Source organism: Triplophysa dalaica, chromosome 8, assembly GCF_015846415.1.
Source record: "Triplophysa dalaica isolate WHDGS20190420 chromosome 8, ASM1584641v1, whole genome shotgun sequence".
NCBI lineage: Eukaryota > Metazoa > Chordata > Actinopteri > Cypriniformes > Nemacheilidae > Triplophysa > Triplophysa dalaica.
In genome coordinates, this window is record NC_079549.1 from 4,170,100 (window position 1) to 4,185,432 (window position 15,333).

Consider the following 15,333-nt stretch of genomic DNA (forward strand, 5'->3'; position numbering starts at 1 on the left):
CATGCCGGAGAAACTCCGAAAAAACAGAAGTGATTTTAAGTATTGTTTGCAATGACTTTATATTAAATTCTACTCTACTGATAAAAACCAAATGTCACCATAAGAAACTAACAAAACTAGTACATAACTGCTTTTGAAAAGTACAAGAATAAGTAGTCTATTATGACTTATGGGAAGTTAATGGAGTGACGGCACTGGTGGCTTTTAAGCTAACATCATAGTTACATATAAAATAAGTGTTGAGGTAAAACTAAATCAGAATGGGGTAAAGGATCAGTTCCCTTTAGCTGAGCGAGGACAAAAGGTTCCAGCACAAACAACCGTGCTAGTAATTTCGAAGTCAATTATGGTTAAATGGCCAATTCTAATATACTAAATGTCTCAAATGAGTTTAAAAAAAGGGTTTTATTCCCATCTGACGTTATTGTTTTATAACTGATCGCTGTATCAGGATCATAAAAAGGGTTGATATTGGAGATCCAAGGCTATGAGCGGAGGAAAAGAGGAGGAGGTTTATCTGAGCACAGCTGCCCCGGAGGAGAGCCAGATGCATGTGCTCCACTGCCAACTAGACTCTGGTCTCAGGCCAACCTCAGTCAGACTGCATCCCCACACAGCTGAGGGGCCACGGCGATCAGACACGGACGGAAATTTGTGCTTAAACAATGGCTGCCGCTTCTTAAGTAAAGCAAGTTTTATTTCCCATTGAGAGGTAAAAGACAAACATATAACTTTTTAAATACTGCAAATGTTTGAAAATGGATCCTGTGCTTAGACGGAAATTCAAATACTATTACTAATTAGAATTCAACCCCCATAAAGCAAACACTCACAGCAGCACAAAGAGACTGATGTTCCCATGTTTGTCCTATGACTGAGGGGACTATCAATAAACACCCCAGGGTTCACCTGAGCTCTTACTGACACCTCAGTGTCACGGACACCCATCAAAGCTCAGTCAGAACGAGGTGTTTATGTAAATATGGCTGAATAGGTGCTGAGTGATCTTTTGTTTTCCATTGTTAACATCCTCATCTCAACTGTTACGAGATCTCATCCCACACAGACCTCAAGATAATTAAAAAGAGTGCGAGACGTGGTAAGTAACAACACTTTATCTGTTCGAACTTATCCGTGCCAATAGGTTTAAGGGTTGGCTTTAATTATGAAGTATAGCCCAAAGAAAGTAATTTGTCCGTTTTTATTCATTATTCGTCACAAATGTGTTTGCTTTGTTATTTTCCACTAAGCATTTATCAAAAAAAAGTTGCGGATTCTTGCTTTACAACAAAAGCTTTACAATAAACAATAAATGACCTTGTGTAATGGCTCTTCAAAAAGAGGTGTGATGATGGTTAGTAAATTACAGGAAAGTTACAGAATTTGTGACCCCGACTGTGAATTATAAGATAACAAGCAAAAAATATAGTTCACCTAAATTTTTTTAATTTTGTCATCTTTTACTCACGCTCTCGATATTTCAAATCTGTAAGACTTTCTTTCTTCTGCAGAACACTAAAGAAGATATTTTGAATAATGTTGGTAACCGAACCACGGCGGTACCCATTAACTTGGATAGGTTTTGTGTGAATACATAGAAGTGAATGGGTACCGCCATTGTTTGGTTACCAACATTCTTCAAAATATCTTCTATTGTGTTCTTCAGAAGAAAGAAAGTACTACTCAGTCAATAAAGATATCAAAGTTATATTTTCACCGAATGTTTTTGAAATAATGTAGGATGGTTTTCTTTATAAAACAATTAATCACCTAAAAGGACTATCTAGGATTTCTCAGACTGGGTCACATTTTATTTGTTTAATAAAAGGTAAACTGTTTTGGTTAAAACGATTTATTGCAATCCCGCAAAGTTACCAGTCTAAGGGGCTTTTATAACAATATAATTCTCAATTCTTCTATTTGCCAAGCTACAGTCAAGTCTTAACGCGTTCCTCTTTCTGGGTCCAGCATTTATTGCTGGTGTAAAACTGGCACTAACCTGCCATGGGACAGAAGCCAAAGCGCTGCTCTCTGTCGAAGTTGTAAGTGGTGCCGCACCATTTCATTCCGTCTCTTCTGCCTTCAGCAGTGCAGTCTGTGTAATTTTGACCGTTGTAGAGGAAAGGGAACTGACACAAGGCACCATTAGAGTTTCCTCCTCTGGTTGCAACCATAGCTAAAAAAATTGATATATCAGTATCAGTAAGAAAGTTTGAGCAACATCAATACAGGGTGCTGCGGAAGACCTGTAACCAAACACTATTTTCCGCATAAACCTGTATATGAATCTCACCATTATTCTCAGTACAGAAGGAGAACTTGTAATCTTTCTCAAAGTCAGACGAGGTGCTGCACCAGAGCTGTCCATCACTGCGTCCCTCAGAAGTGCAGGCATAAAACGTTTTCCCAGTGAACACGAACGGGAACACACAAGGCTGGCCTTCTGAATTGCCACCATACACCTGAGTCTGGACATCTGCTTACATACACAACGGAAAACAACCGGGTAAGTACAGTATTCCATAAAAAATAAACACTTGCCAAACAATTAACGGTTAATAAGGATTCCAACCCCATTCTTCACAGCTGACGCCGTTCCCCAAGCAGGTACACAACATCTGTTTGCTGCCTTGGGTCTTGATCCAGCGCATGCCCTGCGAGTAGGAAACACCTGCGTCTGTCACACACGTTCCCTCCGCAGGGTATTCGGGGACAGGCACAGGCTGGAACACGGCGGGCTGGACGTTGGAAACCACACGAGTGCCGGTACCTAGTGGACAAAAAGAAAAAGATTTTAATCTCCAGATCACTCCATATGTGTTTGTTTATTAATGAAGCAGTTCATTCATATGATGAAATAGAGGTATCATTTATTAATGTTGTTTTAAATGTGTTTGTTGTAACATTTTGCCTCCTTTAGAAGAAAAAAGGAGACTAAAAAACAACTCAAGCAATCATCAAGTAAAAGGGTAAAACTAAAAATTCTAGCCTTGTGAAATCATATTACAGTTTAATGAGACCAAACTGAGGTCATTATTACTGTCATTAATAATGTCATTTGTCCCTTCAAAACTTTTGTGTTCCACAGACAACTAAATCAAAGCATGACATTTTTATTGTGTGAGTGAAGAATGTCAGAAAAGTCAGTTTGGGGTAAACTGTCCCTTTAAGAAGAGCATCGATGAGGTGGTTACCCAGGCTGGTGGTGTGCAGTGAGGCATGTCTCTCACACTTCCACTCTCCACGGCCGTTACCAGTACACAAACACTGCAACACCTGTCCGCGAGCATCTGTTTTACTCCACGTGTCTCCGATGCGGTAAGACGTGCGTGTGTCCTGGTCATTACAGCGGTCTGTGATGTACAACACACGCAGAGAAATGACACATCTGGAAGCACACATCTGCTCCTCATCATTAAACAGAGTACACATAAAAACCACTGAGGTCAAAGTTTCCTCTTCTAACAACTTTACAAGGATGCCGGTGAATTTGCATTGGAAATGTTTTGAAATGGATAATTAAAGTGGAATATTGCCACACGGATAACCTGGTTCGCTTTTTTAAACAAGGGTGCAGTTTTGTTTCCGCTTACTTCTAGAAGTGCATGTGATGCGTCCACTTCCTTCGCCTAGACAGGTACAGTCCACGATCATCCAGCCTTGGTAGGGCTTCTCCCAGGTCTCACCAACCATATAAGACGTCCCAGCTGAATTGTCATAACAGCGCTCCGCTATTGAGGGAAAAACTGTTTTTAAAATCTTTGAATGCCATGTATTGATTTGTTTTTGAGTTGTAGTTTTTTCCATGTAGAGTAAATCTGCTTTAAAACAATGAAACATTGTAAAAATGTGCATATAAATAAACTTGAATGAACTGAATCAACTCTAATATCAAATCCAAGACCGCCACAATTTATTGAATCTCCAGACTCACCAACAGGTTTGCACGTCCATTCCCCTTTCCCATTTCCCAAACAGACACACTCGAGCATGTAGTCTCCAGTATCGTGGGGCCTCCTCCAGGTGTCTCCAATCTTGTAGGATTGACCTCCCTCATGACAGCGGTCTACCACAGAGGCCAAGTAAGTAAACAGCAGCATACTCCAAAAAGTGTTATCAATTCCCAAACTGTCACACAGTACAGCAAAGAAAAGTTCCGGTCTACCCACTTGCAATGGTGCAACTGATTTTCCCTCGACCAGAGCCAATGCACGTACAGTCCCAGATCATCCCTTCTTTGGGTCTCTCATAGGTCTCTCCAACCCGATAGGAGCGGCCATTGAGTTTATCATAGCAGGTCTCCTCAGCTGCAAACATTATTTTTAATACTATTAACTCATTTCACGTAAAGATGCTTTATGTTTACAGTTAATAATATATTATTCATTCAAATCACCGTCCCAAATAACAAAAACTAATGTGAAAAAGCTCACCATCAGGCTTTGATTTACACTTAATACCAGACACTCCGTGACAAGTGCAGAGAAGAGTGCTGCCCAGATAGGTGCGTTCCCACTGCTCTCCAACTCCATAAAAGTGACCCTGCTCGAAACAACCATCTGCACAGACACAGCGGCAATCTTTTCAGTTCGAAAATATTACAACTTAAGAACCAACCATAATTACAGAACGAATTGAACCCTGTTTATGTGCATTTATTTGCGAAGATTTAGTGTATTTGTTTGCGTAAAAGCATAAAAGATGCGTTTAAACCGACTGATCTATCAAGGCACGTCCAAAAATCCAAACAAAAGTGATCGCAGATCAGCCTACCTTGGGACACGGATGACACCGAATGTTCCTGCGCTTGTCTTCTATGTTTATTCGTCCCTTTCGGCATACATTGCACAGCACAGGCGAGCAAAGCCACTGCCAGCGCCGTGCCCAAACGGTCACCGGACATTTTCACAGGTGAGATGAAAGAAAAGTTACGTAGCAGTGGTTAAATCTTCTCTTTTTAGTTTAGAGGCTCTCGGAGACGCACTGCTTTACGCGCTGCTGATTTCAGGGTTCCCACAGCTACTCTCCAAAGTTTCCTCTGTGCGTCCTGCGCCTCCTACTCTCTTGCGCACCTCTGTGGAGAGCTCAGAAGTGTAGAGCGCTTTTATTTGACCTCCACATTCCGTCGGGAGGAGGAACCCTTACAGATGCGTAAGAGAGCGTCAACGCAGAAACCCTATCTGAAGCTCAAAGGCGTGCGTAAAGGTTTGAGGCTAGTTATGAATACAACTTATGACATTTTGCATTCAAGCGAAAACAAAATGTGTAGCTTTCTATCTGAAGGGTCAAAGTGTGTCTTAAAGAAGAGTATGGCTGTACTAATCTAATGGAGATGTTTCATGTAGATGGTTCAGGAATATTGGCACAGTTACATAAACATAGCAAGTTAGTAATCAGTCTTACTTTTCATATTTTGAATTAGACCAATCTTCCTTTCTATGTAACTTACTTGAAGAAGATATGACCAGTCTTGAAAAAAAATTAGGTGACTAACTTGTAAGACTAGTCTTAGCTGTTTATGCAACCGGCCCCTGCACCCATCTTGAACCATAGAATAAAAACTCTCAGTTTCATTAAATCTTTCCTTGTGGTAAAGCAATTATCAGTAGTTTATTATCACCCTGAGAAAATAATAAAGCAGAATCAAAATGCTGATGGTCAAATGAGTTCTCATTTGAACCGCCCAATGGTCAATTTCATAATAAATGTGATTAATAAAATGTATATTTTCCAATATTAATTTCTGATACAACTGGATCTAGACAGTCCGTATTTCTAATCCCCAAGGCTATTTGCAAGTCATTCACGGAAAAGCAGGGCTGATGTCATCACCCAATCATTTAAAAACTGTACTCCTCTCTGTGAATGGAGGTTACTGTGCTGAAAGATCTCCCATTTAAACATCATTAGACTTTGTGTTCTTTGCTTTCTGTGTTTATTATAAACACCACCACACATGAAGTTTAATCCTTCATATAATAAAATGAGACGGCTTGGCTCTTTACAGATGATTCAGTGATTTTTGTCACCAGGCCAGATGTTTGGTTTGACTCATGTTTTTTTTTCCTGCATGTCTCCCCAGTGCTCCGCCCCCGAGTCTTACTACCCTCCCCCAGGATAAATGTAATCTATGCTTATGAGCTGATATGCGAGATATCTTTCTCCTAAGGGGTTTATAAGCAGTTCCGTCTACAAAGTTTTAACGACATTTTACTTAAGCTTTGAACAGCTTAACGCTCCGTTAACGCGAAGTGTTAACTTTTAATAAGCTTTTAATTGGGATGACTTTGTAAACGTTGGCTTCTCAATGTCGATCTTAGAATCAGTGAAGGTATTTATGAATCAGATAATTGGTCGCCCACTGGCAGCAGTGGGTGGCAGAAACATCTTGTTGGATTTTTTGTGGAATGGAAAAGTTACAGGGCTTTAATTTATAGCTGAATTTAACATCTGAATACATTTGCTATGAGTCAATAAATGAGTCAAAGCCAGTGCTGTTGTGCATAGCTGCATGACCATGTTCCAGAAATCTTTTCTCTACTTTTGACAGCAGAGTGTTTAGAAAAATGTTAAGTTCTCAGAGAAATAATGATGAAATAATGTAATGGTTCTGTTTCTATAATATGAATGAGCATCTGTAAGTAACTAACAGACTGTACACAATACAGTGATGTGAGTCACAGATAAAACAGACGGACACCTTGTAGCGCTGTCATTTTTACCATTGAACTAAATATCCAATTACATTTTTGATAGCATCACAACTCACAAACTGGTCAAAAGTTTTAGAACACTTAATTTCTTATTCATCTTTCCCACAGTTTATAATAATAGAAATGCATCAAACCTGTGGAATGACACAAAGAAAAACTATGATTATTGTGTTGGGACTAAAAAAATTGAATATTAAAAATATTTATTTTATATTTTAGCATTTTACGTGTTGTTACATATTTCCCATACTTTGCAGAAATGTTTTCTTGGCATTTAATCTCGCAGCTTCTTGGAGTTTCACCCTGAGATGCTTGTTAAGCAATATTGACGGAGTTTCCATCTATTCTGTGCTCTTTATTAACAGATCTTTTTCATTTAGTTGCCATAGTCATCCATTTCAAAGACATTTTTTAAATAAAATGTTATAACGTTTATAATTTAAAACATGTGTATTCGCACAATTATATATCTTATTTCAGACATTTAAGCACCTTAAGATCAAAACCGTTTTAAGATCATGAGAAACATTTCACTCAAATGTTCTCAAACTCTTGACCTGTATAATGTAGTATATGTATATCTGGAACAAAAACACTATACAATATTAAGTTAAATATTATATTATTACTATTTTCCAGAAGAAAACGTAATTTTTTTAGACATAAGATATTCATATAGTTCTCTGTAATCTCTCAACTTTGTCTCAAAGAACTGTCCAAGAACTGTTTGGTTACAAGCATTCTTCCAAATATCTTTCTCTGTGTTTATCAGAACAAATACGTTCATACAGATTTGAACTTGAAGGTGAGTAAATGATGAAAGAATTTGTATTTGTGGGTGTACTGTCCCTTTAAGAGTGTACATGGAAAAAAGTCAGTCTGTAACCCGAATAAGTTGGGAAAACTCAAAAATTTCAGGTAATCAGTTACATCAAATCTTTTGTGTTATGATGTTCCCAATTTTAAGTAAAGAGAACTATTAAGAAGAAGAAGAAGTTTATTTTTCCACAAGCTCAAGGTCGCTTTACAATGAGCACTTTCAAGCAAAAATACATTTTAAAACAAACATTCAAATATAAAGGACAAGATGCAAGATTATTGATTATAAATTTCAAACAAGTATGTTTTCAATTGTGTGTTGATAGAGAAAGTATCGGGTAAAGAATTCCATAACCTGGTGGCGTTAACACTAAATGCAGTGGACAGTCTAACCTTGGGAATGCTAAGAAACCAGATGATCCAAAAGACTGAGTTGGTATATATGGTGAACTAGTTCTTTGATATATCCAGGTGCAAGACAGTTTAAAGCCTTATTTAAGATTTTTTTTAGTGTGATTTTGTCGTATTTCTGCACGTCAATTCATTTGAATTTGGAACATTTATAAAGGTAACTCCTTTTTGTTTACAGTTAAGTAAATGGAAGGTCTTATTAAAACAAACCTTAACATTTCATCTATATCAACAATTAACAAGCAGCCTTCACAGAGAGTGATGCAACACACGACTGCCTGAACCTCCCACAACCTTAAGCACCACTCTTCTGAAAAAAGTCAAAAATACAACAAACTCTTCTAAATATCCAAGATAAATGAACATTTCTCAGTGACAACGCATTATTCTTTCTAAAACGCATAAAATAACACTTAATTTCGAAATTGACTGTCCTAATGCAGTCTCACGCAAAGCATGCTGGGAACTGAAAATCATTTTCAACAAATCGTGTTGAAGTAACTTGTTTAAATTAAGTTAAACTGACTCAAAAGTAAGAATTAGTTACAGGAACTCGAAATGTTTGAAGTCAAATTAAATTTACACTACTTTCGAACATTCGGTTTACAGTAAGAGGAGAGCTCAGGCATTTTGGTATTGGATGAATGTGATGAAAATCAATTGCAGTCTTTGCTGTCGGAACAATTCTAAGCATTCTAAGGTTTTATTTAGAGGCATTACTTTGAGACTGGGTTCTCTTTTGAATGTACATGGCTACTGTTGCGAAAAATCATTGACTTACAGAGCATTCCCCGGAAATCAAACCATAAACATTTTAGCATCACAATGCAGCAAACCAACAGGAACACTTAAGCAAAAAGTTTCATGACCTCGGTGTCGAGATATCAATTGTCATTTTTTGCTGATATGTCATTGGTTATTCCACTGTAATCTCGCTAATGATTTTGGAGATGGTCTTACCTCATTCAAGTCGATTTGTACTTGTACAGTATGCTTATTGACTAGATAAAAAATAGCTGCCAGAGGGCGTTGCCAAGATGGCCGGCAAGTGAACTGACTTGCCTTGAGGGAACTTTGGAAACAGCTAGTGTAAGCCTTTTTCTAATCTCTGCATCTTCGCTCTCGTGTATGACATCACCGTCCCAGAGGACAGAGGCGGAGTACAGCTGCAACCCCCATCAGCTTAACCCAGACAACCCCCACAGAATCTAAAAATCAACTCACATCTAACTTTTCTTTTTGGCCTCAGTTACTCTTTCTCTTTTTACACCATCTGATGTACTTTAAACTGTGTTTGACATCTAGTGTGTACTAAAGTTAAAGGATATTTGAAAGAATAATACTGTGTTTTATGTGAATGTATCAAATTAAATAAAACAGGTTTATTAAAAAATATATCGTGGATTATCATCTATGGATCTGCCAGACATCCTCTCAATGGCTCGGGGCAAAGGAGGCCACAAAACAAGTGTCAAAATTTCTTGCCGGAAGAACCAGAAGAAGTTTAAAGTCAGTTACTGGATGCCATTAGAAGGGCGTTCATCAATTCACCCGTCCATCATGCCCAAGCGACATCTGTTCTGATGTTATTATTGTTTGAACGTCTCGTACTTGCTTGTGTCCATGTGTGCACATTAAAATGAACTGGTGTGAGTTGTATTATGGAGCTACGGAATGGTCAGGGGATGAATAGTAAATGCTCATTAGATTTCTAATCGGATCTAAGAAAACCCAGAACATAAGTAGAATAATGTATCTAAAAAATCCTGCAAACACATATGCTGTTGTAAAGCTATTCTTAACTGTAAGTACTGTAAGCTTTATAGCCCAGAACAGTTTTACTGTTCCATCCCAGTTTGTGGATTTAGTCAGTTTAGTGATGTCTCAGAATTATTGTTCCAAAGACTGCTAACCAAAATGAAACGTTGCAAAGAGGAAGGATGGTATCCCTAGCTACACCAAAACACTGAAAGAATGACAGTGGCTGGAAAGTTAACTAAACTGTAGTCACAAATAGAACATTTTCATCTTTGCTGGAACATGACCGTCATATCAGAGAAAATCTCCCAGACAAAAGAGAGAGATGTTTGTGGGAGAACAAGTTTTGCTGTAAGGCAACGATACACCCGTGAGATTTGTGGTAGTCAAAACAAAATCCGATGGTGACTTGTAAGTGAGTCTGCACTTCATTAACTCCTTATATTCAGGATGACTTTAATTAATAGGATCCTCCTGTATGTTGATGCAGCAGATATCACACTTAAAGTTTAGCTACAAAAGGTCTCCTTACGGCGATGCCATAAAAGATCCATTTTTGGTTTCCCATAGAAGCATTCAGTCAGAGGTTCTTATAAGATCCAATTCCTGCTAACATTTGTATAATCTCAAGAGCACTTTTCTATCGCAACGAACCGAAAAAGATTGTTCAAAAAGGTTCTTTATGGAACCATTCAGTCAAAAATGGTTCTTAGGTGTCCCAAGCTGTTTCTCTGCACCTCTCACAAATGTCACTGTGATACAGTTTGTTTGAACAGCAAAAAGGCATTTTCGTAAAATCTCGATAAGCAGCTGACAGGAATGTAATCTTAATGTGCAGTCGAAACAAGACATAATATATTACATTTATATTACATTTCATTGTTTCACATCATAAGATCTCAAAGATAAGTAGTTCAACAGATAAATAGTGAAACATTTTCCATGAAAAGTATTCTGACAAAGTTTTCTAAAAGCTAAAATACACTACAAGACTTTTGCTCAGATTTTCAGTCTGGACTTGTTGCAGAAGGTCTGTGCCAGTGTACGATGTCTAGTTTAAAAAAATCTGTTCAGATTCTAAATGTCTTGTGGTGTATTCCAGACATTCCATGATAAAAAAGTATCATCTTCTAAAGTGAGGTGTGTTTTGAGCTTTTATAAAGGCATTGGGCTCTCTTAGACCCCAATATATATACTGTATATATATATATATATAAAACTAAAGAACTGAAAAGTTTCCTAACCGATTTGGGGTGGAGTGAACAAACCACAAATACAGTGTTTTGCAACAATGGAATTTTTTTGTGGAAAGAGGAATGGGCGGAGGGGAAAAACAGCTGAACTGAGGCCAAAGTGAATCTAACAGAGCCCCTGCTGAGATAATAAGGTGACCATTTATCCATGATGAGAGAGGACTTCATCTCTGATCCCAATCTCATCTCACGCTGAAACAACAGCTACTTATTTTCGTCCCGGTAGATGATTTGATTTAGTGAGGTCACTTACCTATGACCACACCTACCTTACTCCAGCCGGGACTGTTCCAACAATCTGACCACCAGAATACAGAATCATTGAAGGCTGTTTTTGAATGTTCCCCTGTAACCTTAATTCGGTTTAAGCGCATTACTTTGCACTTACCCATAATGATGTTTGCACATCTAAGACATTAATCACACAATTACACTCCATGTTACCGTTTCTTTTTTTAAATTATGGATTAACTTTAATAGTGTCATGAACAAGAACATCTTCACCATTTATAGTGTTTTGCTAAATACAAACTGATACCAAGCTTAGTGGATATAAGCGTCTGCTAAATGGCTGTAAATGTAAATGTAAGAAGATTTTATGAGAAGCTCTCATGAAGTGGAGATACAGCAATAAATAGTGACTCTTTCAAACTGTTAGATATAATTAAATATGAATGTGAGTTTTGTGAGTGCCTTTTGTGTGATCTTAACAAAGTGACCTATTGCAACTATTTATTAAGGCTGTGTTTAAAATTCTAGTATTGTAGATGACTATTTGTTTCGTTTAGATTTATTTGGTTTAGAGTTTTAAGGAAAGTCTAGTATAGTCTGTCATGGCATAGAGTACGGAGTGAATAATGAATGAGATGTATTGTAGGAAAACTGGCTTAAAACAAATGTTCAAAGCAGATAAACAACAACTGTAAACCCACTGAAATGAACGATGTGAGTGGAAATATTACTCTGAGCCATAACCAGTGTTATGTCATCATACAGTGTCGCTGGGCACTTTGAGTGGAAACCCTGAGACGGGTTAAACACCTGCACGTCATTCCAGATGGTGCCGCCACGGCACAGCACTGTTGGTAATGAGAGAATTTCCTTGCTTTGGAAATTTAATAGTGTAGACTGACAGCCGCACAGAGGAAAATGTGTTGAGTTTTTTATTGCTGTCACACACTGAACCATCGCATTTCCATACTTTAAAAGACTCTTTCACCACCCACCAGGGTTGAAGAATTTGCACTATTCTTTAATCCCTTTTTCTAAGTAAAGCAAATCTGGATGAAGCTCTCGGAAGACATTTAACTCAAAATGAGAATAAAGTTTTTTTCATTTTGAATGAATTTAGATTTTTTAGGGTTCCTTTGCATTACTGTATTATTTTTCAATATAGGAATGACATCATGTCATAAAGGATTTTGGTACAGTGTCGGAGGTGTGTTCTCCTGTGCCAAAATCATGTTAGAGTTTATATCAAATATCTAGACATTGTCGACTCTAATATAGTTTACACCCAAAGTTGTTAAAATGATCTTACTATAAGACCTGCGAATACAGTATAGCATCTATAATACATGTTTTCAGAAAATCCCCAAATTTGTTTTTGTTCTCATTCTGATCTAAATGCTTGTGTAGTCTTAGTCTTACGGGAACATCTTTGTGATGCAAAGTAAATATATAACTTTTATTTGAACCATTGCCACAGCCTAAACACAATACGTGTCTATATTCCGGACACATTTCCAAGGTGTTTCCAAAAGAGTAAAATCTTGACACATTACTGTACCAGGTGTAAACTGTGATTTGTCTTGTCTGTCCACTTGTGATCCAATCGGATGTTAATACCAGATGTATACAGGGCCTAAGGGTCCTAACAGGCCCACCAAATCTACAAAGCAACCTCACCCATCTGCCTGAAGGATAAGCCTTATTTAAGCCGTCTTATTGTTTAATTTATAGCATGTTTTGTAAGGTTCTTTCAGATTAAAGGCCCTGTTTTATCACCACGTGTTTGATGTGTGATTGTAAGTATAAAACTGAGAGATGTGTGGAACAGAATAAGTTAGCGTCAATATGTGGTCAAACATTTCACATCAAAGTTCTCCAAAAGGACCCCAGAACCAAAACTTTACAATTAATATACATTTTGTAGCTTATACTCCTTCATTTCTATCAACTTTTTAGTTTTCCCTAAGCAATTTTAGGGGACATCTGAGGTGAACTCTTTCAAATCATGACGTGCTGGTTGGTATCTTGTTAGTTCCTTTGTAAATGTCAGCTATATGACTCCTTCTCGATCATATAAAATGGCGAAGGCTAGCCTGTCCATAATACTTAACTTGTAAGGAACACATCCAGCTGTCCAACACATCCAGTCTCAGTGGTAAGAGCATGGCGCTAGCAATGTTAAGGTCATGGGTTAGATCCCAGGGGAGTGCTCATAGTCAGAAACAAATGATTAGTACAATGCAATGTAAGTCGTTTTGGATCGCAGCCTCTGCCAAGTGCATAAATGTAATTTAATGTAGCTTTGCAAAAAAGGGAAACGTTCACAATTTTACTTCCATAAAATCTAACATTTTCTTACGTAATATTTAGCTGTTATGGTTACAGTGAAGGTCATCGGTCAACATTTACGCATTTGGCAGACGCCTTTATCCAAAGCTACTCACAGTGTATTCAAGATATGAATTTTGAGTGTTCTCTTGCATGGGAATTGAACCCATGACCTGCTTTGATTACATTAATGGACTACCAATGAGTTAACAATAAACATCATGGATGAGGGGAATGGGGAACATGCAAGATTTTGGTCCAGTGGAATATTCTCCAGTCTTATGAAAGTAACTCCAGTGTATATCGGGGGGGGGGGAGGCTGGGTAGTGATGGTGAGACTAAAGTTCAGCCTGGTAAAGGGAAAGTTGTGGGTTTGAGTCCTCTATGAACCAATGACCTATCATATATTTGTTTAGCCAACTTAAATTTGTTTGTTATTGTAATGCTGATTATTTTTCTAATAAAGATATTGATATCACACCAATGCAATTAATACATTTCTGTTGTGTGGATGAAAAATATTAAATTAGCAAAATGAATTATTCCAAGTACTCTTTAAGTACTGTTATATATAAAAATAAACAAATGTATTTGTCTTTTAAAGTATTTTTTTATGTTTTCTGCCTCAAACAGACCCAAACTTTGATCAAATAACTGTTTAAAGATTCTGTGTTGAGTGTTTATATACCGGCTTTGCCATCTTGTCATGCACTTACACCTCAACATTGAACACACAAATCTCAACCATGGTAACAGTCAAAAACAATCATTCATTAAAAGAACAACATACCAAACAGTAACAGTGATATTAAAACATAAATTAAGCCAGCAAGAAGTAAAACACCAATCTTTAAAAGAAAAACAAATAGGAAAAACGATGAATTGAACATGCTGCTATGCATCTTGGGAACTTTCATCTCTTGCAATATTGCTTGTTCAGAATACACAGTTTTGTAAATTGGGCAAACACTCTGACGCATTTTGGCCAAAAACTTGAGAAACTAAGTCCAGTCAACAAAATAATCTTTGTTAGAAACATGTTTAGGACAATTTTGTTCAGTATATGCAAAACAATCATTTAACTCCTTAACTAAAAATGCTTTGTTCAAGTTACTGATTTATCTTTGTAGGGAGAACATTTTGCAAATTGGATTTTTTACAGTGTACAAAACACACCGCCCTGGTAGCAATGGTTTGTTTACGTTCTTGTTTGTGTAAGTCAGTCGGTAGTCTCGATGACATCATTTCATACCCTTACATTTTCTTACATCGTAAAAGATGAAAGCAATTACGCAGGAAGCGAATTATAGCCTGACATTGATTCTTGTACGACGTGACAAGGATTTACAGGTTAAGGCTGCATAATCTGACACAGCAACAGACAAAAAAGAAAACATAACAAACAAAAAACATTGTAGTCTGTGTTTGAAAGGATCTCAAAAATTGAATTAACTGTGCTCGTATTTGTTCAGACACCTGTAAGTCTGCATCATTAAATTCGTCTACTGTTTTTATGTAAATTCTTTTGACACTTGTGTGTAAACAATCATCTTATTTGTGTCTTTAATCTTCTTTTGTCAAGGAAATCAGCAGGCTTAAGATTCCGTCTGTGAAACAACAGCGATGGTGTCCTATATTTCTCAGGAAATAATGTGTTCAGGCTTTGTGGTGTCACATATCTCAAAGCATACAAACACATGTGTACTTCATAAAAACAATTCTCTGGCCAGAAACATCTCTTGTGCAGGGTTTAAAACACAAATGCAAATTAAGAAGCACAGGCAGAAGGCTTTTAAACAAATCTGGAAATAGGATCCAGG

General features: G+C 37.4%; 1 protein-coding gene across 3 annotated transcripts in view; it reads right to left on the bottom strand.

The window, feature by feature from the left end:
• Positions 1 to 5,061, bottom strand: part of fn1a (fibronectin 1a) — a 46,469-nt gene extending 41,408 nt beyond the window's left edge. For all 3 annotated transcript variants that reach the window (XM_056754656.1, XM_056754658.1, XM_056754655.1), the window contains exons 1-9: positions 4,774 to 5,061; positions 4,434 to 4,559; positions 4,170 to 4,307; positions 3,935 to 4,066; positions 3,594 to 3,731; positions 3,195 to 3,353; positions 2,573 to 2,770; positions 2,294 to 2,476; positions 2,000 to 2,176 (exon numbers count right to left, since the gene is read on the bottom strand). In XM_056754656.1, the coding sequence (XP_056610634.1) occupies positions 2,000 to 2,176; positions 2,294 to 2,476; positions 2,573 to 2,770; positions 3,195 to 3,353; positions 3,594 to 3,731; positions 3,935 to 4,066; positions 4,170 to 4,307; positions 4,434 to 4,559; positions 4,774 to 4,903 (1,381 nt within the window). In that variant the 5' untranslated portion in view covers positions 4,904 to 5,061. The remainder of the gene's footprint in view (positions 1 to 1,999; positions 2,177 to 2,293; positions 2,477 to 2,572; positions 2,771 to 3,194; positions 3,354 to 3,593; positions 3,732 to 3,934; positions 4,067 to 4,169; positions 4,308 to 4,433; positions 4,560 to 4,773) is intronic.
• Positions 5,062 to 15,333: the final 10,272 nt, after the last annotated feature.